At 34.6% G+C, this 25,288-nt stretch overlaps 3 protein-coding genes across 3 annotated transcripts; 2 read left to right on the top strand and 1 right to left on the bottom strand.

Moving 5' to 3' along the window:
• Nucleotides 1-970: 970 nt before the first annotated feature.
• LOC136208282 (probable L-type lectin-domain containing receptor kinase S.5) lies at nucleotides 971-7,196 on the top strand. Its single transcript, XM_065999092.1, has 2 exons — nucleotides 971-2,259; nucleotides 6,146-7,196. The coding sequence occupies exons 1-2, from the start codon at nucleotides 1,026-1,028 to the stop codon at nucleotides 6,994-6,996; spliced, it is 2,085 nt and encodes a 694-aa protein (XP_065855164.1). The 5' UTR covers nucleotides 971-1,025; the 3' UTR covers nucleotides 6,997-7,196.
• A 1,108-nt stretch (nucleotides 7,197-8,304) lies between these two features.
• Nucleotides 8,305-12,621, bottom strand: LOC136208283 (2-oxoglutarate-dependent dioxygenase DAO-like). Its single transcript, XM_065999095.1, has 3 exons — nucleotides 12,102-12,621; nucleotides 11,703-12,021; nucleotides 8,305-8,847 (listed from the first exon to the last, which is right to left on the bottom strand). The coding sequence occupies exons 1-3, from the start codon at nucleotides 12,428-12,430 to the stop codon at nucleotides 8,587-8,589; spliced, it is 909 nt and encodes a 302-aa protein (XP_065855167.1). The 5' UTR covers nucleotides 12,431-12,621; the 3' UTR covers nucleotides 8,305-8,586.
• A 6,393-nt stretch (nucleotides 12,622-19,014) lies between these two features.
• Nucleotides 19,015-23,900, top strand: LOC136209737 (protein RAE1-like). Its single transcript, XM_066001314.1, has 12 exons — nucleotides 19,015-19,247; nucleotides 19,386-19,447; nucleotides 19,708-19,794; nucleotides 19,977-20,054; nucleotides 20,172-20,365; nucleotides 21,249-21,390; nucleotides 21,675-21,755; nucleotides 22,031-22,159; nucleotides 22,780-22,857; nucleotides 22,998-23,069; nucleotides 23,375-23,455; nucleotides 23,520-23,900. Exons 2-12 carry the CDS (start codon nucleotides 19,391-19,393, stop codon nucleotides 23,568-23,570), a joined length of 1,050 nt encoding a protein of 349 aa, XP_065857386.1. The 5' UTR covers nucleotides 19,015-19,247; nucleotides 19,386-19,390; the 3' UTR covers nucleotides 23,571-23,900.
• The last annotated feature ends 1,388 nt before the right edge of the window (nucleotides 23,901-25,288 follow it).

Here is a 25,288-nt window from a genome sequence, read left to right as displayed (position 1 = left end):
ATATCCGAAACCTGAAAAAAAGAAGACAGGCTAGCATAAGAACGAGACACTCGAGCCAAAGTAAAAGAGAAACTAGTAACACCGTTCGTTTGCCTATAAGTAAAAGAGAAACTAGCAACTTCAATTTGTTGGACTAGTTCTTTACACTGCGAAATAACTAAATCAAACCCAGTGAAGGACTCGGCTTCCTTCAACATGACATCAACCACAATTCTTGAATCCATCTCAATTATCAAAGCAGAGTTAAAATGAATAAGCATCCAAGAAAGGACTTCTTTCAGACTCAAAGCTTCTGCAAGCGTAGGACTAACAGTACTGATCTTCGTGTTCATCAAACACCATACAAACGTTCTTTGGGAATCTCGTGCGACAGCCCCCATACCAATCTGGCGTGACTCAGTGAACACAGCAGCATCAATATTAACCTTAGTGTATCCTGGCGGAGGGGGCTGCCACGTCAAAACATGACCGATTCTATGTGGAGTCGTCGGATCAACACTCAATAGCGATTGTGCTGCGAGATACTGATACAAAAAATCCACCGCATGACGAATCATATCTTTTAATATTTTTAAAAAAAGAATCATATCTTCTAATATGTTTAAAAGTTATCATTAATATGCATAATAAAATTGTATGTAATAAAAAAATACGACACAAAATCGATACTAATCCGAACATGTTAATACGATTGTAACACAAAAATTTTTGGGTTGTTTGATTTTACTTTTTTTAACACGAATCCAAAAATAACACGAATCGAACAGGATGATTGTCGGGTCTACATGCATCACATCCTTTCGTATGCATTCTATTTCTTTGCAACCAATTTTACGACTATCAGAACACTTTAAATAAGTTGAATGCGCTAATAGAATATTTTAAAAATTAGAGGACCAATAAGAGTATTTGGTTAAACAAATTCATTTTTATTAAGTCTACTAATATTATTTCATTCAAAACTGTGGGAAAGAAAAGTTGCCTGTAAATTCCTCTTCTTCCTTCGGTTTGGCTCTATCTAATCAATGGATTTTCCGGTGATCGTCGCCGTCGCCGTCATCGTTATCATATGTATGATTTCACCTCAAGCATCCCTTGCTCAGAACCCGAGAACACCACCAGATTATAAATTCGGACCATTCAACAGCTCTTACTACACAACTTTCGCAGTCCTGACGCCGGCAACAATCAGCAATAATGCTCTTCAAATCACTCCTGATTCCGCCGGAAACTTCACCCTAGCGCACAGGTCCGGTCGCGTATTCTTCAATCATCCTTTCTTACTCTGGGAGAATAAAGAAGATTCTGTAAAGGTAGCTTCATTCAACACTTCTTTTCGCATCAATGTCTTTCGAATCAGTAATTCCACCACAGTCGGCGAAGGATTAGCTTTCCTAATTGCTCCAGACCTCAACCTTCCTCAAAATAGCGACGGACAGTATCTAGGTTTGACGAACTCCACAACCGACGGCGATTCTTCAAACGGCATTGTCGCCGTCGAGCTCGACACATTTAAGCAGGAGTTTGACCCGGATGATAACCACATGGGTCTGGATATTCACAGTATCCGCTCCAACAAGACCGTTTCCCTCTCCAAATTCGGAATCGAGATATCTCCGATTGAAACCAAAATTTACATGATCTGGATCCAATACGACGGTCTAAACAAGTCAATAGAGGTTTACATGGCGGAAGACGGGAAGCCGAAGCCGGCAATTTCTATACTAAGTTCAGATCTGGATCTCAGCAGGCATGTGAAGCAGAATTCCTATTTCGGTTTCGCAGCGTCGACGGGAAGCTCCGTACAGCTCAACTGTGTGCTTGGATGGAATTTGACAGTTGAGGAGCTATCATCGTCTTCCAATGGCGGCGGCGGCGGTAATACGGTGGGTGTGGCGGCGGGGGTAGGCGGCGGAGTTCTGTTAGTTATAATAGTTTTGGGAGGTTTAAGCTTCTATATGGTGAAGAAGAGGAAAGGAAAACCGAATCCAAACATTTTAGGAGCATTAAAGAGTCTTCCCGGAACGCCGAGGGAATTTCCGTTCAAAGATTTGAAAAAGGCGACGAACAACTTCGATGAGAAAAACAAGCTTGGTCAAGGAGGATTTGGGGTCGTATTCAAAGGTATTTTACCCGATGAAAATGTTCAAGTCGCTGTCAAGAAGTTTTCCAGAGATAATCTCAAAAGTCAAGACGATTTCTTAGCCGAGCTTACGATCATCAATCGTCTCCGTCACCGGAATCTAGTCAGATTACTCGGTAAGTACTTTTCTTCTACTCTTTTTATTGCTATTTGTTTAAAATTTCTACTGATTTTCATCTCAATTTACATTATTGTTTTTGTTTTCTTATTAATGGAGGAAATTCCAAAATAAAAATGTCAGATTCATAAATAATTTCGAACTCGTGTGAAATTTGAGTAACAATCGAGTTCTTAGAGCATCCTTGATGGTGTTCACAACTTTTGGTTGCCACCTAGGATAGAAAACAAAGAAAGATAACATACCATTAGAGAGTATATGTTATTTAAAAAATTTATGGAGTGAAAAAGAAATTTGTAGGGTCAAAAAGAAATTTTAACAATTAAAATAGGATTAGAAAATCACTTTTCCGTCAAAAAGTAGATAGACAAAGTAATTAAAAGCAATTTTTTATTATGTTGGAGAGAGAAAAGTTTGTAAGGCGTTGTTTGATAAACCACTTAATGACTTAAATTAAAATATTAAACACTTATTTAATTTAAGTGCGTTTGATAACAATTATTTTTTCACCACTTAAATTAATAAATTAAATTAAAAAGTACTTATTTTAGTAAGTCAAAATATTTAACTTAACATTTTAAGTTAAACATTATCAACTAATATTTTTATAATAATTATATCACTAAATATTTTCAGCACTTATAATATTCAGCACTTAAAATTCAATACTTATTTTTTTATCACTTAATTTTCAGTTTTATAAAAAAGTATCTAATAAAAGTAACAAACCAAACGTGGTGGAATGGTTGGTTGTAACCAACCTTGCAAAGTAACAAAGAAAAATAGTCCCATTAGGGATGCTCTTATAACCGGGGTATAATCGGGGCCGGCTCGACCTTTAGGTAGATAGAGACTTGCAGCCGCCTAGGCCCAAAAAATAGTGGCCTCCACATATAACAACTTTTCTTTAGTACATCCTTAATATTTTAAGGATTAGTTGTATTAGCTGCTAAAAACAAAGAATTAGGGCTAAAATTTGACTCTAATATTAAATTGATCATTTAGTATAAATTTTAAGTAAGATAAATTTTATTCCAATCTAATATTAAATTTGTATGAAGTAGTTTGACATGATTATCATATTGGATGTTTCAAAAATTTATCGATAACAGAAATAGAAACAATTTTTAGGAGTTAGCAAAATTGACTCATAACCTGATAGTGGATCAAAATTATAATTTGGTTCAGTCATTTATTTAGTTTGGTGTGGTTCGGTTTTAAAATTACGATAGTTTGGTTAATTTTGAGTGACTTTTATGTTAGGATTTGAAAAGATACAAGAAGACAGCAGAAATTATACGAAAGAAATTAGATTTAATGCATATTTATACCCTTAAACTTAATAAGTTTTACTTATTGGTATCTTGAATTTTTAAAATAACCTATTACATTTGCTCATTCGGATTTTCTGCACACAAAATCGTTGATATGTCATTTTTTACAGATGAGATGGCATGCGTACTATAGAACAAAAACAAAAAGCGTTTGAGTTTGTTGTGTACGTCATCTCATTTATCAAAGATAACGAATCAACGATTTTGTGTGCAAGAGGTTCGAATGGACCAATTATAAGTGCATGATAAGTTTTATAATTAATTATAGATGTGTGATAAGTTTTTAAAATCAACTATAAATGTGTGATACTTTATTTTAAAAATTTACGGTGTTAATAGGTAAAACTTTACAAGAAGAAAGAGGTCGAGTTGCACAATGTTAAAAGCAAAGTTAAAAGACCATGGTTGTAATTTACCTTATAATTTGGAAACTTTTAATTCTTTTCTTTGTCCTTTTGTATTTGTGTACTAAGAATCTTATCACATGGCCAAGTTTGACCTTTTACCAATGTTTCTCATTCACATCACATGCCTTCAGTTTTGACGCTGTCTTCTAAAAGTCTATATATATACTAGGGGTAAATTACACACATGGCCACTGAACTTTACTCATTTTCAGGCCACTGAACTTCATTTCTTTCCAGTATGGCCACTGAACTTTACACTTTTTAACACCGGTGGCCACTCAATTTTAACTAACTTCTCAAAATGACCGTTAACGATCGTTAACGATCTCAAAATGAAAATATTCAAGAATTAAAGTTGTTCAGAACGACATTTACCATGAAACCATATTTTTTATTTTCGAAAATCACATTTTTTGGAGCTTTCTCTCTCTAAAAATTCACTTTCTCTCTCCTAACCAAACAACACCCAAATGACTTCGAAACGAAAATTTTCAAGAATTAAAGTTCCTTAGAATATCATTAACGCTTTGGATTTTTTATTTTTAGCCATCAACGGTCGTTTTGAGACGTTAAGTGACCACCGGTATTAAAAAATGTAAAGTTCAGTGGCCATACCAGGAAGAAATGAAGTTCAGTGGCCATAATGTGAAAATGGGTAAAGTTCAGTGGCCATGGGTGTAATTTACCCTATATACTAGTATAAAGCCATTGCTTTGCTGTCCCTTTACCTATAAGCCAAAATGGAATTTCTTTAGGACAAGTTGATGCAATATCAAAAATCAATTTTGGTTGTACTAATATTTTCCTAGTACCATCTATTATCCAAAAATCCAACTACACCATTATACATTAGAAATGGCATAATACTCATTTAGATCCACAAACTAAAACTTCAAAATCAATTGAGATCCTAAACTATCAAAATCATCAATCGGGTTCATGAATTAACAAAAAATCATCAATTGAGTCCTCATTCTAATTAAAAATGATTAATTGAGGCCTCATCAAAACCATTCAATTGAACAGTTTCAGACATTTTTCGCCAATCTCATTTTGAACTAACATAGAAATTATTACAGTCTAATATCAAATAGTCACAGTTTCTAATTTTAGGTTAGGATAGAGACTCAATTGATGATTTTTGCTTAGTTCAGGGACCTGATTAATGATTTTAATAGTTTAGGTCCTAATTGACTTTAAAACGTTAGTTTGGGATCCAAATTGGTGTAATGCCCATTAGAAATATTCTATTTACTCTCTAAATATGCTTACAATGACTTATTAATCCTCTTAAACCCATGTGTCACAACAAGAGGAAATTTTTTACAAGTTGAAATGGTCTCATTTTAACCCTTTAAACAAAAAGTTTCAGGTGTCAATATGTCAAGAAAGTCAAATGCCCTTTATAGACTAGAAGCAAGGGGAGATTTTTTTAGATGTTGAAATGGTCTCATTTTAAGCCCGTTTATGAGTTAATAGATCACTTTAAGTAAATTTATTAAATTTTAAGTTTCAAGGATTAATATATCAGTAAATGTCACTTTAAACAGTTGAAAAGGTAAATATGATATTTTCAAAATATAAAGTGCATTTAACTTTGACTTTGTCCGTAGAAGTAGAAAGGTAGAGATTGCATTTGTACAAATATTTTGATTATAGTATTGTTTTTAAAATGTTTCTATAGATATTATGATAACAGAAATTTTCGATTTTGATTTAGACTTTAATGATCATATAGTATTTGGTTTCACCGTTCGATATTTATTAAAATTTTAGGATAGAGATTCAAAATATCCTAAGTACAAATAAAAAATTTCGTGGCTTCATGAATTTGCAAATAGATTGTGGTTTTAGTTTTTTTGCAAAAATATATTATGTTTTACACTGTTAATAATAAAAAAGGAATTTGACTAGAGCCGTTAGTTTTTGGTGACCTGGTAGGTTGACTTTGATATGTTATATTGACTTGTTGATTTTGTTGTTATTGCATAATGAAATATTGATTTTTTGCTGAAATGAAATTTTAACTTGATGATGTAGTATATTGACTAGATGATTTGTCATGTTAATTAGATGACGTGTTAAATATATAATATATATATATATCAAATTTGTATTGATTGAAATTATTTGTGACATGTAGGATGGTGCCACAAGAACGAAACGCTACTACTAGTATACGACTACATGCCAAACGGAAGCTTAGACGGCCACTTATTCCCAAAACCCGAACACAACAAAGCCGTCCTAGAATGGAAACGCCGCTACAACATCATATCTGGTGTAGCCTCCGCCTTACATTACCTCCACAACGAGTACGACCAAAAAGTAGTCCACCGAGACCTAAAAGCAAGCAACATAATGCTAGACTCCAACTTCAACGCGCGTCTCGGCGATTTCGGATTAGCCAGAGCAATCGACAACGAGAAAACATCTTACGCTGAACTCGAAGGAATCCAAGGAACACTAGGCTACATTGCACCCGAATGTTTCCACACAGGAAAAGCCACCCGCGAATCCGACGTGTACGGGTTCGGCGCAGTGGTTCTCGAGGTGGTTTGCGGGCAACGGCCGTGGACGAAGAACGAAGGTTTTCAATTATTGGTTGATTGGGTTTGGTGGCTTCATAGAGAAGGTAGGGTTTTGGAAGCTGTTGATGTTAAGTTAAAGGGTGAGTTTGTTGTTGAGGAAGCTCAAAGGCTTTTATTGCTTGGACTTGCTTGTTCTCATCCTATTGCTGCTCAAAGACCAAAAACAAAGATTATATTTCAGATTATATCGGGGGCTGTGGAAGTGCCACGTGTCCCGAATTTTAAGCCGGCTTTTGTTTGGGCTTCGGGAGCTGAGCCGAGTGAGTTTAGTAGTAGTAGTATTGTTTCGGCTGATACAACTCCGATTACTTCTGGATGGAGTTGGTCTCCTCAAAGTCAGAGTATTAGCCCGCATAGCTATCCTGGAGGATTCAATGAGCGAGTCTTTTCTTTACCGAATTAATTGGTATATTTTTTTTTAATTTATTACAAGGTAAATTTTGAATATAACTCATGTGATTTGTAAATGGGTGTCTGTGGTTTTTTTATTACCAAAAAAGAGTGAGGTTTTTTTTGTCGTTAACGAATCAAAGATTTTTAGTTTGGCAGTGTAAATTTGACCGTTGATGATCTCAATATAGAAAATTTCAGGAATTGATGCTACTCTACGAAACTTTAATTCTTCAATGTTTTAGTTTTAAGATCATTTATGTATTATTTGGTTATTTGAGAGAAACTGAATGTTTAAGAGAAAGCTCCGAAAAAAGAGAAAGCTCTCAATTTACACATTTCTCAAAACGTTTTATTTATGATATCTAATAATTGTCTTCCTCAACTTCTTTACAATTTTGATTAATTATTAGTTGCAAAAAAGTCGAATGAACTTTATCCGACTTCTTTGCAACTTGAAGTTAGATGAAATTCATCCGACTTCTCTTTTAGAAAACAAACCCAAACTTGTAAAAAAGTCGGACAACTTTATCCAACTTCTTTACAATTTTAAAATTGGACAAACTTTATCTGATTTTAATCTAGTTAACGCATCACTACACGAGAAATAATTTTTAACGATAGTGTTGGATTGGAAAGCAATAATGCTACTTTGAAGCATTATTCTGAGCAAAAAAAATCGAATAAAATAAGGTACTAAATAAAAATGTATTCGTGTAATTTATATTTCATACTAGTTTTTTTTAGGATTACTAAAGCATTAAACCTTAATACAAATTTACACGTATATTAATGCTTAATTAGATATCTAATCTTTCTTCCATTTCATTAAGCTGGCTATAATTAATTTGAAGAGAGAATAATACATACGAGTTCAGGAGCTTCTCCTGCCTGTAGCTTTGTCTTCAACCTGAGTTTTATGTAATCTTCGTCGTAAAAGAGGTAAAAATACGAGGATCTTGAGGGTCTTTATATTTTTGTACTTTTTATTTGTTAATCAATAAATTGTACCGTATATTTTTAAAAATATGTTTCAACAACAATATCATTGAAACAACAATATCATTAAAACAACGCAGAAGTGAATTATAATAAAACAAAAAAAAATCACAATAAAAATGGTTTTGCTCATCGTCGTTTAGACGGAGCCTAGGCGGCAACATGACGGTCTAGGCGAATCGGAGAAAATCGGAACAGATTCTCGATTTTGAATGGCTAGGCAGAGCCTCAGTGGTCCAGACCACCTTGTTTATAAACAGTGGTATTAGGCCAACTTTAATTAAAAATGCAAGTTACATACTAAATTGCCATCCAAAACCCATTTCAAAATGGTCCCTACTCCCAAATTTATTTTAATTTTACCAAATATATATTTCTTTCTAGTTTTTAGGATTACAAAAACATAAAACCTTAATATAAATTACACATATTAATGCTTAACTAGATATCTAACTATGATTAAGAGGGAGTTTGGTTACTCCTTTTTCACCTCATGTGTTTTAAGTTTGGTTAGACACCTCCAGTTTGACTTTTGTAGCTGAAAAGTAGCTTTTAGTAAAAGCAGGGAATCTCTGCTTTTAGTAAAAAATTAGCCAAACAGACCCTAATTTTCTGAGGAGCGAATAATACGTACAAGTTCAAGAGCTTCGCCTGCTTGCAGCTTCGTCTTCAACCTGAGCTTTCTGTAATCTTCATAGGTAAATGAGGTAAAAAGACGAGGGTGTTGAGAGTCTATAAGTTCTGATGGAGCTTCAACTTCAGCTTCTTTTGGTCCTAGAAAAAATGAAGCTATTGAAACTCTAATTCCTGCTTCTTTGCATTGTACTCTATGCTTCACGTTGCAAAACCTCCCGTTGCTCCACGCCTTTTCATCACAAAAACAAATTAGCCGTTAGTAGAGGAGAACAACCGAGTTAATATTCACATACAAAACATTGCAAGTTTAAATAAAGGTTTGTAAACGTGACGGGAATCCCCGATAAGAATTCATGCGAGATGGGAATGGGGATTTTTTGTCCTCAAAATCGGGGACATGGTGGGGACGGGGATATGTATCCCGGCCATGGGAGCATCCCCGTCCCCGATATTGCGTCCACAGGGGATCCCGGGAAAAATATATGTTTAGCTCTTTGCATTGTACTCTAAGCTTCACATTGCAAAAAAATTTGCTCCATTTCCATACCTTTTTGTCACAAAATGAAATTACAACACTTCATATATAAGGGTAAGTTTTAAATTTAGTCTTGTGGTTATTAGAGGAGAACCGATTTAATATTCATGTACAAAACAATGCAATCTTAAACAGGGTTGTAAATGGAACAGAGAATCCCCGATAAGAATTCCTGCAGGGGGATAGAGAATTTTTGTCCTCAAAATCAGGAAGGGAATACGTATCCCACCCTGAGGGGATCTCCGTTCCCATTCCCGATGTTGCCCCCACAATGATGCTCATGGATTCCCCGAAAAAAAACCTCGTTTACCTCTCTTTTATTATTATTTTCATATCTTAAGTAATTAGAAATTGTGTTGTTTTTAATTTATTTTATTATATTTCTCTTAAAATTCAGAAATTTGAAATGTTACATGAAATGAAATTTTTGTAATTGATAGTAGATTTCTTTTTATTTTTTTTAAATTTAAAGAAAAGAATTTGAGGTAGAAATGCAGGGATTTCCGGCCCAGGGGAGAATTTTTTTCCCGTTTCAGCTACGGGAACAAGGATGGAGAATTCCCGTTAGATCGAGGAACATCTGTAGGAAATAGAATGCCCGTCTTGTCCCATCTTATTTACATTTCTAGTCTTAAACCGAACATTTATCAAACTATTGCAATTTAAGCCCCGCTAACGAAAATGAGTTTTTTTTGTAACAAAAAGTGTGCAATTTCAAGCGAGGATTGGGTGGACGGAACAACAGAGGTTTCAAGGTGATCAGAACATAAAATTAAATATAAAAAAAAAAAACTCATTTTTACTGATTAGGCTTGAAATTGTACCATATGATAAACAATAAGCACTATTTTACATGAGGGGGCTAAATTTTCTCTCCCCACTATATAACTTATCCCAATATAAATATGAGATAAGGTACAAATTTAGTCAATGGTTACTGAGAGAGAGCATATTTAGTCTCCCAGTAGAACACAACAACATTTACCAATTGGTGCAATTTCAAGTATAATTGACGGTTGTAAGTTCATGGTCTGATACGGTTGTAAGTTCATGGTCTGATCACCCCCCAACCTACTGGGTTCCGACTATCCAATAAGACCCAAAAAATACACATCTTCTCTTAATACAAAAATTCATCTTCGGCTAATTAGACTTAGGCCATCTCCAACCCATTACGCTATTTCCATCTCCAATTTCTATTTTCTAAAACATCAAATCTTATTTTTTCTCCAACCCATTACACCATTTATTACACTAAAAATAATATTCTCCATTTTATTTCATTTTACGTAACACTTTTATTAAAATTTTATTATTTTTTACATATATTATTATTATCATTAATAATCTATGATACAAAAATTAATTCAAAAATTAATTAAAAAATAAGAAAATAATATTATTTAATTTTAAATAATTAATAATATATTTAACTATAAAATATAAAAAGAAAAAATAAATAAATAATATTAATCTAAATTAAATAATTTATGAAATATAATTTGAATTAAAATAATAATAATATAATAAATATATATATATATATATATATTAAAACATTTATTTCCACGAAAATAAATTTTGGTGGAAACCAAAATCACTTGATTTTGGTATTTTATGCCATTTTGGCATAGAATTTTGGTGGTGGTTGAAGAAACCAACCACCACCAAAATGGCATCTCCAACCCTCATTTGGTGAGGGTTGGAGATGCTCTTAAATTGCACTGTCCTAAAATTATATTGTTGTACATGAAAGTTAAATCAATTTTTCCACAATAATTATAAAACTAAATTTCTAATTATCCTTTTAAAATTAATAGAAAAATAAACTTTATGGTTCGATCCATTTGCAAAAACAGTCACGGTAGTTTAAAAGTTTGCAAATAAAGATTGATACTTTAAAAAATTTATAGTTAAAAAATATATGAGTCAATTTTTCGACTAAACAATATTTGTGGTTTAGTTAATTTGTAAAGTTGGACTTTGAATTTTGGATAATTTGCCAAAGCATTGTTTTTAATTGTTCTAAATCGATTCATTTTGAGGTAAATACTCAATTTTGTAAATTGTAAAAAGCATAGGCCGTATTTGTAAATTTTTAAAACACGTGTATTTTTTTTAGACATAACACCCATTTAGGTTCTTGAACTAACGCTTCAAAATCAATTAAAACCTTAAATTATCAAAATCATTAATTAGGTCTTTGAACTAATCCAAAATCATCCCATTTTAAACAAAAATCATCAATTGAGGCCTCGTCGAAAATCATTCGGTTGAATAATTTTAGACATTTTCTCCAAACTCATTTTGAACCAACACAAAGATTATTAAAGTCTGTATCAAATAATCAGACTTCTGATTTTAGATTAGGATGGGGACTCAATTGATAATTTTTACTTAATTCAAGGACAATGATTAGTGATTTTGATAGTTTAGGATGTAATTGATTTCGAAGCTTTGGTTCGGGTCGTTGTGCCTTTTTTCTAATAGGCCTTGTTTTTTTTCCCTAAAATTAAATAAGAAATCAACACAGGCAATTAATCAAACACCTTAGCTACATCTCCGAGATTGACGAGCAGCGTTCCATGTTGTGGATCCACAGCCACAAATTCACCAGACTTGTCCATCACTTCAAGACCTCCGACATTTTCATCATCCTGAAGTATAGTCAAGAATCCAGAATCAGTATGCATCTGAACTCCAGAAGATCCTACAGTTTCACGACTGAAATTATACTTATTAATCCTAAATTGACAAGGCCATCCCTCAAACACATCGCTTCTCTGTATCCCCAAGCTTTCCCCCAATTTCCGAGCTAAATCCATGGCGATTTCATGAATTGCCTTCGCATACGCCTCAATCACCTTTCTATCAACACAAAAACGAAAAAATCAATTCAAATCTCTGCGAAATTGACTTAAAAAATGGGGGAAGCGAAGGGATCGAACCTTTGATGAGGAGAGGCATTCAATTGAGAGCAGAAGTTATCAATGGCTTCGGAGGAGCCCATGTCGTATAGGCCTAAGGCTTCGTAAAGAGGATTGACCTGAGATGGCGCCATGTAGCCGCTGCCGGCGATTACATCGGAGTTCCGGCGTTTGATTTCGATTGGAAGATCTAGGAGAGATCTGACTACGATTTTCATCTCCGACATGAGAGAATTAGGGATTTTGTGATTAACGAGTCTGAAACAGCCCCAATCTTCGCTTGCTGTTCTAAGTTGTTGATATTGTGCTGGAAAGTCGTGTAGATCTATGGTAGGCACGATTTTCTCCATTTTTGATGCTTCTGCTCTGATCTGTGTGGAAATACTTATAGTATAGTGCTCGGATTTACTCGACAATGGTGTAGAAGTTTAGTCAAGTAAGACAAAACAGGCTGAAATCATCATGTCGGGTGAGAAGAAGATAAAAGTTGTTTAGGCCCTTCTTTGAAGGAGACAAACATAGAGCCATAAGCATACAGCCACGGGGAAAAGAAGAAAGTATAATAATGGAAATGGTGGTGGAAATAGGGATACGTAGACGAGACGAACGCTCACGAGCGGTTCGATGTTCGGCTCTTACGAGTTATGATGCAAGGAAACAGGAAACGAAACGGAAACGGATACCGGGAAACGTTATTTCTAAGAAAAATTAGCTGACGGAAAAGAAACGGAAACGGATACGAAACGCTGATGAAAAAGAGTTTCTGTGCAACATAGCTTACGAGTGTTTCGGTGTTCGGCTCAATAAAATCATAAGATCGTGTTTGATTCGATTTATAATCATAAAACTCGACTTGAAAGTTCGTGAGCATGCTCGATTATAGGTTTATAAATAAACTTGATTATAATGTTTATTAACACGTTCGTGAGCAAGCTACTTACGATTATTATTTCTAATAATAATATTTCTTATAAAGAGAATGTAAAACAGCGTGTTTTGTGTAAGTTTTATTGTTGTTGATTTCAAAAACATGTAGTTTTATATTAAAGAAATTTAATTTCAAATCAAACTCAATATAATTAATAAGTTATTCGCCACTGAAGTTCATGAACTGAATTAATAAGTTGTTCGCGAGCAAAACTCGTTAACAAGCTTGTAAATAGCTCCTGAGAAGCTCACAAAAAAAATGTTTAGCTCAAGCTTGAATTCAAGCTCGTCAATTTTCTGACGAGTAGAGCATGACCAATCCAAAGTTCGATTGGGGGCCGATTTTACACGTGGTGTGTAAAAAAAAAAATTGCTAAATCAGTGTCTAATAGAAAAAATTCGGATTTTCAACGATGGTTAAGGTATAAAGGAAGGTAGTATACTGGTCCAACAAAGGTTCAGGAAAATCTGAGTGTGAGGTGAAAATGTCATAGGATGATACAAGTGAGTGTTTTCCATATTTTAAACCTCATCTTACATGGATTGTGGACTCAAGAGCAGTGGCGAACACAAGATTGTTCGACTAGGAGACCGATTTTATACGTGGTGTGTAAAAAAAAAAAATTAATCAACAGGGAAGGGGCAAAACGTAATTAAAAGGGGTTGAATTGAATTAAACCCAGCCTCAAATTTCCACCCCTAGTCCCGTGAAAGGACGAAAATACCCTTTCATGGGTTTTGGGGAGGAAAATCTATTTTTTTGCTCTCCCGACACGCGGGCGTGTGGCTATCACGCCTCACCGTGTGGTCGGGCGTGATAGCCCCACGCCTCACCGTGTGGTCGGGCGTGTCACGCCCGACCACACGGTGAGGCGTGGGGCTATACACGCCCGCGTGTCGGGAGAGAAAAAAATTAGCTAGTCCGCTATTGAATTAAATCCGTACCTGTTACGTAAAAAAAATTAGTCCGTTGTTGAATTAAACCCGTAAAAAAATTATTCCGCTATTGAATTTAACCCATAAATACCTGTATCCTCCTCCTCGTTCATATCTAGGCGACGAGCAGGTGACGGGACGGATTTCCCCCCGATAGTAGGTCGCTCCGTCTACAAGATTACACTAAATTAATCTAAAAATTTAACATATAAATTATAATCAAATTAATATCAAAATTTCACATATAAATTAAACCCCAAATTAATGTAAACATTTAACAATTTAATTAAAACGTAAATATAATTTTTTTTTTTTAAAAAATTCAAAAACCCCTCGGACGTATGAACATCACGCCCGAACCGTAGGTCGGGCGTATGAACATCACGCCCGACCTATGGTGCCGGCGTATGAATATCACGCCCGACCTATGGAGCGGGCGTGATAGCCTCACGCTCGAACCACAGGTCGGGCGTGATGTTCATACGCCCGACTGCGATCTCGACGTTTTTAAAAAATCACCCACAGATTCAATTTTTAACTTAAATCAAAAAACAAAAACGGTAAATCTTATTATTTTCGCTTTCCCTTTACGGTTGTTGTTACACTCCATGTTTTGGTTCACAAATTAGTTCGGACTTGATCAAAGAGTGTGTAGCGTATTTGAGAGGTTTTGTATTTTTTCAAATTTTGGGTAAATGGTAGTTTGGTCTTTTCACGGGGCTAGGGGTGGGAATTCATGGCTGGGTTTAGTAATCCACATTAAATAGGGTTATGTTTGCGAAATAAACAAACAGGGGGATTAACATGTAACTAAGAGGGGTTAAAATGAATTAAACGGGTCACATTTACGAAATAAATAAACAGTAGGGATTCAAATGAAATTAAGAGGGGTTAAAATGAATTTAGCGGAGAGATATTCATGAAATAAATAAACAGGAGGGATTAAAATGAAATTAAGAGGGGTTAAAATGAATTAAACGGGGTCATATTTTCAAAATAAATAAACAGGAGGGATTAAAATGTAGTTAAGAGGGGTTAAAATGAATTAATGGGGTCATATTGACGAAATAAATAAACAGAAGGGATTAAAATGAAATTAAGAGGGGTTAAAATGAATTAACCGGGGTCATATGGACAAAATAAATAAACAGGAGGGATTAAAATGTAATTAAGTGGGGTTAAAATGAATTAAACGGGGTCATATGGACAAAATAAATAAACAGGAGGGATTAAAATGTAATTAAGAGGGGTTAAAATGATATAAACGGGGTCGAATTTACGAAATAAATAAACAGGAGGGATTAAAATGTAATTAAGAGGGGTTAAAATGAATTAAAGGGGGTCGAATTTACAAAATACATAAATAGAGGGGTTAATATGTAATTATGTATTTATATGATTCACGACCCTTATAAAACCGGCTTATGTCCGATCCGGTTCCGATAACATTGTAATAAATAGGCTTAATAGGTACACAGTCCTCCTAAACTTGTAACTTTTTTTCATCTGGCCCTCTCAATTTAAGGGACAACCTCTCAACCCCATCAACTCTCAAAAACATCACATACAACCCCTTACACCCCTATGTTCGGTTAAAATATTGACCCGTGTAGAAAACGCGTTTGACTGTTGACCACACCAATATCACGTGTCATTTTTTTATTAAATTTTTCTATGTCAGCAAAAATATAAAATGACAAAATTGCCCTTATGCATACCCTTTGCCCTAAGAACGATTGATTTCTCCATTGAACATTATTTTTGTGTCTGCAATTGAACATTTTGACCATTAATTATGAATTCCAATCAACCTAGGTAACAATATATATAAAAAAATCCAGTAAATTACCCCATAATTTGGGCACCCGTAAAATTTTCTTCCTTGATTTGCAGGTTTCCATGAAACCTTAAGTACAACATATTCACCACAAAAACATGATTCATGAGTACCCACCATAAAATCGGTTTCAAGAACAACACAAGCCCTAACCTAATTGAAAAAAAAAGAATTATCTCAGAAGAAGAAAGAGGCAAACCAGAAGAAGAAGAAGGAGAAGAATAAAAAGAAGAAGGTAGAGGAGGAATAAAGGAGATGAATACTTACTGTTGAACTTGAATCGGAGACCGGTCGGAGACAGAAAAGAGGTGAATCAAAGGAATCGGAAAAGATGAAGGAAGGATTTCTGAGGAGAAGAACGTTAGGGATTTAAGAAGAAAGGGGATTTTTTTACCGTTTAAGTTTCTAAAGCCAGCCTTCACGCACCTTATAATGAGTGCAATCCCAACTTATTCCATGTCAGAGTCACGTAGGCGTTAAGGGGCTATATGTGATGTTTTTAGAGAGTTGAAGGGGTTGAGAGGTTGTCCTCTAAATTGAGGGGGTCAGGTGAAAAAAAATTGCAAGTTTAGGGGGCTGGATGTCTATTAAGCCTAATAAATATGTAGGCCTAATGCTTCAAACCCTCTTAACTTGTCCAAATTGGTCATTTTACCCCATCAACTCATCGAATGTCCTATTTACCCCCTTAAGTCCATAAAAGTGGTATTTCTCACCCCCTCAACTTGTCCATTTATCCCTCCAACTTATAGAATGTTTTATTTACCCTCTTAACTCCATAAAAGTTGTATTTTTCACCCCTTACAATCCGTTATCGAAGCCTAAATTGATAACTTTTTTTAAACGTTAAACCTATATTTATGATATTTTGTAAGTGGAACCTAAATTGATACTTTCCTAAAAATCATCGGTCTATTTTGGTACATTATCCCTACATATAATGTATTTAACTTGTTTATATTAATGTTCTTGTTATTTGTATTTTTTATTCGTTGTTTCTCTTTTCAACTTTTTTGACTAATATAAAGGGGGTGCCTTCTATGGTTACTTTGTTTTTGACAAATTACCATTACTTGGTGCGTTTTCACCATTAGATGATGGATTAAAAAATTAATCCAATGGTGAAAACACACAAAGTAAGACTTACTTTGTTAAAAACTTGTCCAAATTGGTCATTTTACCCCTTCAACTCATCGAATGTCATATTTACCTCTTAACTCCATAAAAATGGTATTTCTCACCCCCTTAACTTGTCCAAATTTGTCATTTTACCCATTCTCAACTCATCGAATATCCTATTTACCCACTTAACTCCATAAAAATGGTATTTCTCACCACTTATGATCTTATTCACCCTCTTATTATCTCTTTATAGGGTAAAGGCTAAACAAAGTAAGCCTTACTTTGTGTGTTTTCACCATTGGATTAATTTTTTAATCCATCATCTAATGGTGAAAACACATCAAGTAATGGTACTTTGTCCAAAACAAAGTAACCATAGAAGGCACCTGGAATTTAATTTGAATTTGGATTAACAAAAGAGGTTAATGGTAATATAAGGGGGCTTAAATAAAAGAATAAAAACAAGCGGGGTTAGATTTGTGAATTTAGTAAACAGGGAGGGGGAAAAACGTAATTAAAAGGGGTTGAATAGAATTAAACAGGGTAATTTTTGCGAAATAAACAAACAGGGCGGATTAACATGTAATTAATAGTAGACCTGTCCACGGGCCCGGGTACCCGCCCAGGCCCGTGTCCCTTGGACCGGGCTTGGACAATAAAAATTGTTCATCGGCCCAGCCCGGCCCAGGCCCGTCAAAGCCCGCCTATTTTTTGGGCGGGCTTGGGATTAATAAAAATAACACGGGCCGGCCCAGCCCGGCCCGCTTATTAATATTAATTAATAAATATATATTTATATATTAAATATTTATTTTTAAGTATAATATTTATTTATTTATAATTAACAATTATATATATATTTAGGTGGGCTTATATGGGTTGGGCTCGGGATTTGATTTTTAAGCCCGAGCCCAGCCTGGCCCGAGCCCGTCTAAATTAATTGTGGGCTGGGCTGGGCTTGGACTGAGCATTTTTACTTAAAAACCCGACTGGCCCGAGCCCGGCCCAGCCCGACCCATGGACAGGTCTAATTAATAGGGGTTAAAATGAATTAAACGGGGTCATATTCATGAAAGAAATAGAGAGAGGGATTCAAATGAAATTAAGAGGGGTTAAAATGAATTAAACGGGGTCATATTCATGAAATAAATAAACATGAGGGATTAAAATGTAATTAAGAGGGGTTAAAATGAATTAACGGGGTCATATTTACGAAATAAATAAACAGGAGGGATTAAAATGAAATTAACAGGGGTTAAAATGAATTAAGGGGGTCATATTCACGAAATAAATAAACAGGAGGAATTAAAATGAAATTAAGAGGGGTTAAAATGAATTAAACGGAGTCATATTCATGAAATAAATAAACATGAGGGATTCAAATGCAATTAAAAGGGGTTAAAATGAATTAAATGGGGTCGAATTTACGAAATACTTAAATTGGGGGGTTAATATGTAGTTAGGCCTAATACACAAATAACCCCCTGAACTTGTCCAAATGTTACAACTGCCCCCTCCAACTTTCAATTGTAACAATTTACCCCTCAAACTTGTCCAATTGTAAAACATAACCCCTTAAACTTGTTCAATTGTAAAACAGAACCCCAAATTGCTAACACAGACTGCAATTGAAGAAACACGTGAAATACAAAAGCTGTAAACGCTCGTGGAATGTGATAATCAGATCTTTAGACCCAAAAAATCAGTATTTAAGTAACCAAATCCTCAATTCTTCAACTTCTTCTTGTTATTGCTATTCGTTTTTTTAGTGATTTCTTGATTCAAAGCTTTGGAATATTATGTGGGTGAAAATGTGTTTATGTGGAGAAATAGCTCCATTGAAGATTTCATAGCGTGATACGAATTCGGGGAAACATTTTTACGGTTGCTTCAAGTACGGGGTAAAAAAATTCCAATTTGAGTTTATGTTTTACAATTGGACAAGTTTGAGGGGTTATATTTTACAATTGAACAAGTTTAAGGGGTAAGTTGTTACAATTGAAAGTTGAGGGGGATAGTTGCAACATTTGGACAAGTTAAGGGGGTTATTTGTGTATTAGGCCTATGTAGTTATGTATTTATATGTTTTATTTGGATTTGGATTTTAGGGATTTGTATCCTGCCTTCTTCGCCGTTCTTCGTTTCTTCTCTCCCTCTTCTCCTGTTTCGATCGGACTCCTTGGTGCGCCAGCCGCCGATTCCCCGCCGGTTTTGCTCGCATTTGTTCTCTCCTGGGCTTTCCTAGTCCTCGCTACGGTTTCTCTTTTCCCATTCGGACTTCGGGGAAGTCCTGTCGAGTGGAGCCCGTCGGAGAAGTCGTTCTGCTCTGTTCAGCTATCTTCCGGGTAGGACTTGGTTCATTCGACTTTCTACTATTAGTGTATTAGTATCCTGTACCGATGAGAGCTTCTTCATCTATGGTGAGACAAAGACCGGAGCGAGTAGAGTAGATTTTTGAGTCTTTTATTTTGCTTTTTTTGCAGGTATAATGGCTACTTTTGGCGCTGCTGCAAATACAAATGCAAACCCTAACAAATCTTCCGAGGTATTTTCTTTTAAATCGATGCTCTAGACTTTACTTTGTATTTCTTGTCTGTTTATTTACATTTTGAACTGAATTTTTATGTCTGAGTTTCATGGTTCATACGATTCTTTAAGGCATTATGTTTTTTTCCCTGTTATTATGATAAGCCAAGGAAGAGATGCAGTCCATAATAAATTGCTATTTATGTAGACGTTTAATTGAATTTGGTATTCATGTTAATTGGATAAATTAAGTTGATATGAAGATATCTCTGTCTGTAGGTTGCTCAACCTCCTAGCGACTCAGTTTCTAGTCTCCATTTCAGTCCCAAAGCCAATTTCTTAGTTGCCACTTCGTGGGACAACCAGGTTTGTCCATTTTGGTTTTGTTTTATGTATTAATATTGTTACTTTAATACATAGCCACATTATATCACTATCATATGTAATGTTTCTTTACTTTGGTTCACCATGAAAGTTAATTCAGGAGAGTTCAATCTCACTCATTTCACTTCACAGCTTAAAACAAAGATGTTCAAATAATTATGCAGGTAAGATGTTGGGAAATTACGCGGAATGGAACCACTCTTGGAAGTGTGCCTAAGGCATCCATATCACATGACCAACCGGTAATCTATTGAAAAATGGGTGTTAAAGACCAGCATGTTAATTTTAAATTTATGATAAACAAAATAGCATATCTCTCCTTTCTGCTTCTTGTTTCATCAGTTTGTTCATTTTTCTAGGTATTGTGCTCTGCTTGGAAGGATGATGGACAAACTGTATTCTCTGGAGGGTGCGATAAGCAAGTGAAGATGTGGCCTTTGCTGTCTGGCAGTCAACCAGTAACTGTTGCAGCACATGATGCACCTATCAAAGAAATTGCATGGATTCCGGAGCTAAACCTGTTGGCCACTGGAAGTTGGGACAAGACCTTGAAGTAACTTCATGTCTCTCTTTGTATTTATTTTCCCTCTCTATGTTATTGCCATATTTGTCAAAAAGATGATTACATAAACAGAGGTGCATTTGGAAGTTGTATTCTTTGTGCACCTGGCTGTTCTATTATTATTATTATCATTCGAGAGCAAAATTTAGATGCTATATTTAGTTTAAAATTACAAGTATTTTACAAGAAGCAAAACAGACAAGTTTTTTTTTTCTCCAAGTTCAAGTAAAGTATTTTACTTTTGAAGTAAAAGGTTAATATTTGTACACTAAATTATAACAGAATCTTGCAATTCACTATTTGATTTCATTCAGTTCTATTTCGAGTCGAATCTTCATCACCATTCATCAAAAACTTCAACAACACTAACTGCTAAACTCACTCTCCTCTAATCGATTGTTATTTATCAAGTTATCAACTCAAACTAGTTCCATTCCATCATTATCAAGTTGACCGCAAGCCAAGAAACTCAAATTCTCAAACTCCACTAAGTCATTAAACAGAGTCCGATTTGTGAATTAGTTTTGTGAGGATTGCATTTGTATTAGATTTGAATTTTAAGTACTTGGTTGATATAATTTCTTTTTTTAGCTTAAAATTGCATTTCTAGACTAATATTTGATAATATTTTTCACATGGTAAATATTTTATTTTTTATAATATTATGAATTTGAACTTAATCTTATGATTCGATTCACAAAATGAGGATTTCTATTCACGAGCCGAATCTCGATTTGACAATTAGGGTCAAATGGTTTCTTAAGTATTGGAGTTATTACTTTCTGCAATTTCATACATTCAATCTGTTGCCCTATATATTATTGATTTTATGTATCCACTTCCTTTATTGACCAGTATTACTGCTGTCATATAGGTACTGGGATTTAAGGCAAAATAACCCAGCGCACACTCAACAGCTTCCGGATCGCTGTTATGCAATGACGGTGTGGCATCCCCTGATGGTTGTTGGCACAGCAGATAGAAATCTCATAGTCTTTAACCTGCAACAACCTCAGGTAATATTTTCTCATTTTGCAAGATGATTATGTTTCTATTTTATTAATGTCTGTAAAACTGGTCTGTTGCTGTACCACGATTTGTAAATTCTCTTAATAAATGTTTTATGCTGATGATGTGATATTTAGTTTACCGACTAAGAAAGCAGATCTTTGGATTATGCGAATTACATAACAGAGTGGTTTAATTTTTTTGTTTTAAAGATATTTTGGACCATTACGAGAATAAGTTGTATTTGTCTTTTTGTTCTACAACTCTAATACTTTTTTTTTTATGCCCATAGACTGAGTTCAAGAGAATTGCTTCTCCCTTGAAGTATCAGACAAGATGTGTTGCTGCCTTTCCTGATCAGCAAGGCTTCTTGGTATGTGCATGATTGTGTTCACATCTCTCTAACTTTTTTCTGTACATTTGTCAAAGGCTTATAATTTTTGTACCTCATTTGTGTTGGGATTTCTATGCTTGCTAGGTATGTTGACTAGTATATTTATGAAATTAGTGATTTGTTTTATTATAGGCTTTTGCAAGGATAGAAATATAGTTTTCATTTTGTTGATTGTGCTCTGGATTTGAATACCCGTCTTTGTCCTGTAATTTCAGTGTGTTAATAATCTTAATGGTTTGTTATATGCTGTATAGGTTGGCTCAATTGAAGGGAGAGTCGGCGTGCATCATTTAGATGATGCACAGCAAAATAAGAATTTCACTTTTAAATGTCACAGAGATGGAACTGAGATCTATTCAGTCAACTCCTTAAACTTCCACCCGGTAGGTTCTATTATCTCCTTTCTTTTACTTTAATATATTAAATATTTGCTCGATAGATAGTTTCTTCATTATAAAATGTTAGCAACTTAGTGTTATCAATTGCAGCTGTGCATAGAATAATTACAGTTGTCTTATTCTGTGCTGTGGACCTGTAAGTTAATGCTATAGTTTATTTGATTGCTTGAATCATGGAATATGTTATGGCTTACACAGTAGTTTAGATCTATTTATGAATCATAAGGTCACATTTTGTTGTCTTATACAATATGCTATTCATGTCAGTTGCATAATTTGGTGGAATTATTAACAGACATATGAAAGATTAAATTTCTGTATGACTTGTAGATTATAGTTGTTTTCCTTGGTTTGAATTTGTAAGAGTGCCATGACAGATTTTCAGTTGTGTTTATCAAATAGTATTTGTGGCACTTTTGCTTTTGGGAATTGAAAATCATCAAGAATGAAATGAATTTGCTACATATTTAGGTGGGAGTATCTGATTTTGCAGGAGATATTTTGCTGTTCGAAGCATCTAAAATCACAATTGCATCCAAAAGTTTTGAACTAGTTTTGTCATTCTTGTATTCTGATATCTAGCTACTTGTTCATTTCTCCTTCAGGTGCATCACACATTTGCAACTGCAGGATCTGATGGTGCATTTAATTTTTGGGACAAGGATAGTAAGCAGAGGCTAAAGGTCCATATTCCTGTTATAATTTCACTTAGATTATATATGCTTTCTATCTTTCAAAAAATTGCCTTAATGCTGGTTGCTTTGGTTAATTTCTTCTTAAGAGTTGAAGTCTAATGTGTAGCTGACTTTATGTAATTTTTCAGGCCATGTCACGGTGCCCTCACCCTATACCTTCGAGTGCTTTCAACAATGATGGCTCAATATATGCATATTCGGTAATGCGTATAACTTTTCCATCTTTGTGACTAATTATGTTCACTGAAATTTACTTTCTGACAAGTGACATTCAATTGTGTTAGTTACAAAGTAGACATGCCTGTGTCTAAAGTAAGTGAAAGCTGTAAGAGTACCTAAATGCAATGCATGTATGGTTACTTCATAACGTGTCCTGGACCTTTAGGTGTTGAGTAAAAATGTGTAATCATCAGAAGAAACGTCAATCTTAGTATATCTGAACCATTTCCATCCCGAGTAGACATGGAACGGTTCTAAATTGTTGATATGATATGGTTTTGTTTAGGTGTGTTATGACTGGAGTAAGGGTGCAGAGAATCACAACCCACAAACCGCCAAGACATACATCTATCTGCATTCGCCACAGGTAACTTGATTTCTAAGTTGTTCAATCATCTGATCTATCTAAAATGTTTCTTCTATTAATGCAGGAATCTGAAGTTAAAGGCAAACCTCGAGTTGGAGCAAGTGGCAGGCGGTAAAAGGTTGATAGGAGGAGGAATATTTGTCAGTTATAAAGTCCCATTGTCAATATACGGTTGAGTTTTTTGAATTGAATTAGGCGGTCGAGAAAGAATTGACTAATGTAGAAAATAGGTGCATATACTCATCCCATTATGATAACAATGTAGGTTCAGGGTCAGGCAGTAGTTGCTGTTTTCTGGACAAAATTTCTAGGTTTGTTATGTTATTCAATGCTTTTTGGAATCCTTTATGCAAGCAAAGTCCGTCATGCATTCTGTAACTCTTACAAGAAAATGTTAATCTTCCTTCTGTCCTCTTATATAATATATAATCCTTATCTCGTATTATATCACGAGGCTATTTTTTCTTTTGTGGTTTTGTGAATAATCGTATATTTATTCATCAAAAGAATAACCTATTTATAGGCAGATACAAATAAATTAGGTTAACTAATCTCTTAAAAACCATGAACTAATATCCTAACAATCAGCAATATACAGAATAAGATAATGACCCTGTTTGGTAAAGAGCGTTTTGGGATAAAAAGAGCGGTTTTGACCAATTTTAGAGATTTGACCATTGAAACCGCTGATTGGAGTGTTTGGTGGAGAGGTTTGGGAGAGAGTTTTGGGATGAAAACGCTGATTTAGAAAAAGCTCTTAAAATGAGCTTTTTCAATTAGCGTTTTGGAATATTGAAATTAATGGACTTCTTTAACCCTAATAGATAGACTTCCTCTTCTCCTGCGCCAAAAATAATGTCCTTATTCGTCTTTTTGCGTAAACCGCTATTATCAATCAGCTAATTTTTACCAAATAGGTTTACACAAACAGCAGTCAAATCAGCTAATGTAATCAGATAATTCTCAAACAGGGTCAATCTCTAATTAGTTAGTATCCTTAAGGGATTAATACCAAATAACTAAAAGATATTTACATAAATCTACATTCTCTCTTAAGTTGGGTTATATATATCACATACATTCCCAGCTTGCACACTAGTTCATTAAAAATAGTCCTAGGAAGAGCTTTGGTAAGAATGTCGGTAGTTTGCAGTTTTGATGGAGCATAGATAGTCTGAAATTGTGGAATTTTCAATCTTCTCAGTGATGAAGTGTCGATCTATCTCAATGTGTTTTGTTGTGTCATGTTGAACTGGATTTTTAGTGATCTAACTTTTTAAATCGTAATATTTATTTAAAGTGAGCTATTAGTCTTGTAAACTTGTTTAAAATGCTTATTGACCTTCTGGAAGAAAAAAAAAAAGTGACACGTTTTAATTTATCCAATTCACCTTTTACTACCTTCTCTATGAAGCCACCAAACCCAATCAACCAATAATTAAAAACCCCCGTTCTTTGTCCACGAATGTTGCCCGCAAACCACCTCGAGAACCATTGCGCCGCACCCGTACACGTCGGATTCGCGGGTGGCTTTTCCTGTGTGGAAACATTCGGGGGGCAATGTAGCCTAATTTAATAAATCTTATGCTTTTCATTAAATTAGTATATGTAAATAATAATTATAAAAATATTTTTTAAAAGTGAATACGTCCCCGTGAATAAATAAAGTTGCATTAATGTTTGTATTCAAATCATTTATTTATTATGAAGTTCAAATGAATAAATAAAATAATGGTTAAACCATGAAGCCCAATAAATACATGCATCTGCTATTTTATTGCCTCCATAAGAAAGCTCTAAATTCTGCTTCAGCTGAACTTCTAGAAACTACTT

This window comes from Euphorbia lathyris, chromosome 10, assembly GCF_963576675.1.
Source record: "Euphorbia lathyris chromosome 10, ddEupLath1.1, whole genome shotgun sequence".
Classification (NCBI taxonomy): domain Eukaryota; kingdom Viridiplantae; phylum Streptophyta; class Magnoliopsida; order Malpighiales; family Euphorbiaceae; genus Euphorbia; species Euphorbia lathyris.
This window is presented reverse-complemented; position numbering and strand designations above follow the sequence as displayed.

Coding starts and splice junctions, on each gene's coding strand:
- LOC136208283 (XM_065999095.1), bottom strand. CDS start 12,430: ATGGAGAAAATCGTGCCTACCATAGATCTACACGACTTTCCAGCACAA. Junction 12,022..12,101: donor AATGCCTCTCCTCATCAAAG/GTTCGATCCCTT, acceptor TTGTGTTGATAG/AAAGGTGATTGAGGCGTATG. Junction 8,848..11,702: donor ATCTCGGAGATGTAGCTAAG/GTGTTTGATTAA, acceptor TGTGATGAAAAG/GCGTGGAGCAACGGGAGGTT.
- LOC136209737 (XM_066001314.1), top strand. CDS start 19,391: ATGGCTACTTTTGGCGCTGCTGCAAATACAAATGCAAACCCTAACAAA. Junction 21,391..21,674: donor TTAACCTGCAACAACCTCAG/GTAATATTTTCT, acceptor TTATGCCCATAG/ACTGAGTTCAAGAGAATTGC. Junction 23,456..23,519: donor TCTATCTGCATTCGCCACAG/GTAACTTGATTT, acceptor CTATTAATGCAG/GAATCTGAAGTTAAAGGCAA.
- LOC136208282 (XM_065999092.1), top strand. CDS start 1,026: ATGGATTTTCCGGTGATCGTCGCCGTCGCCGTCATCGTTATCATATGT. Junction 2,260..6,145: donor GAATCTAGTCAGATTACTCG/GTAAGTACTTTT, acceptor TGTGACATGTAG/GATGGTGCCACAAGAACGAA.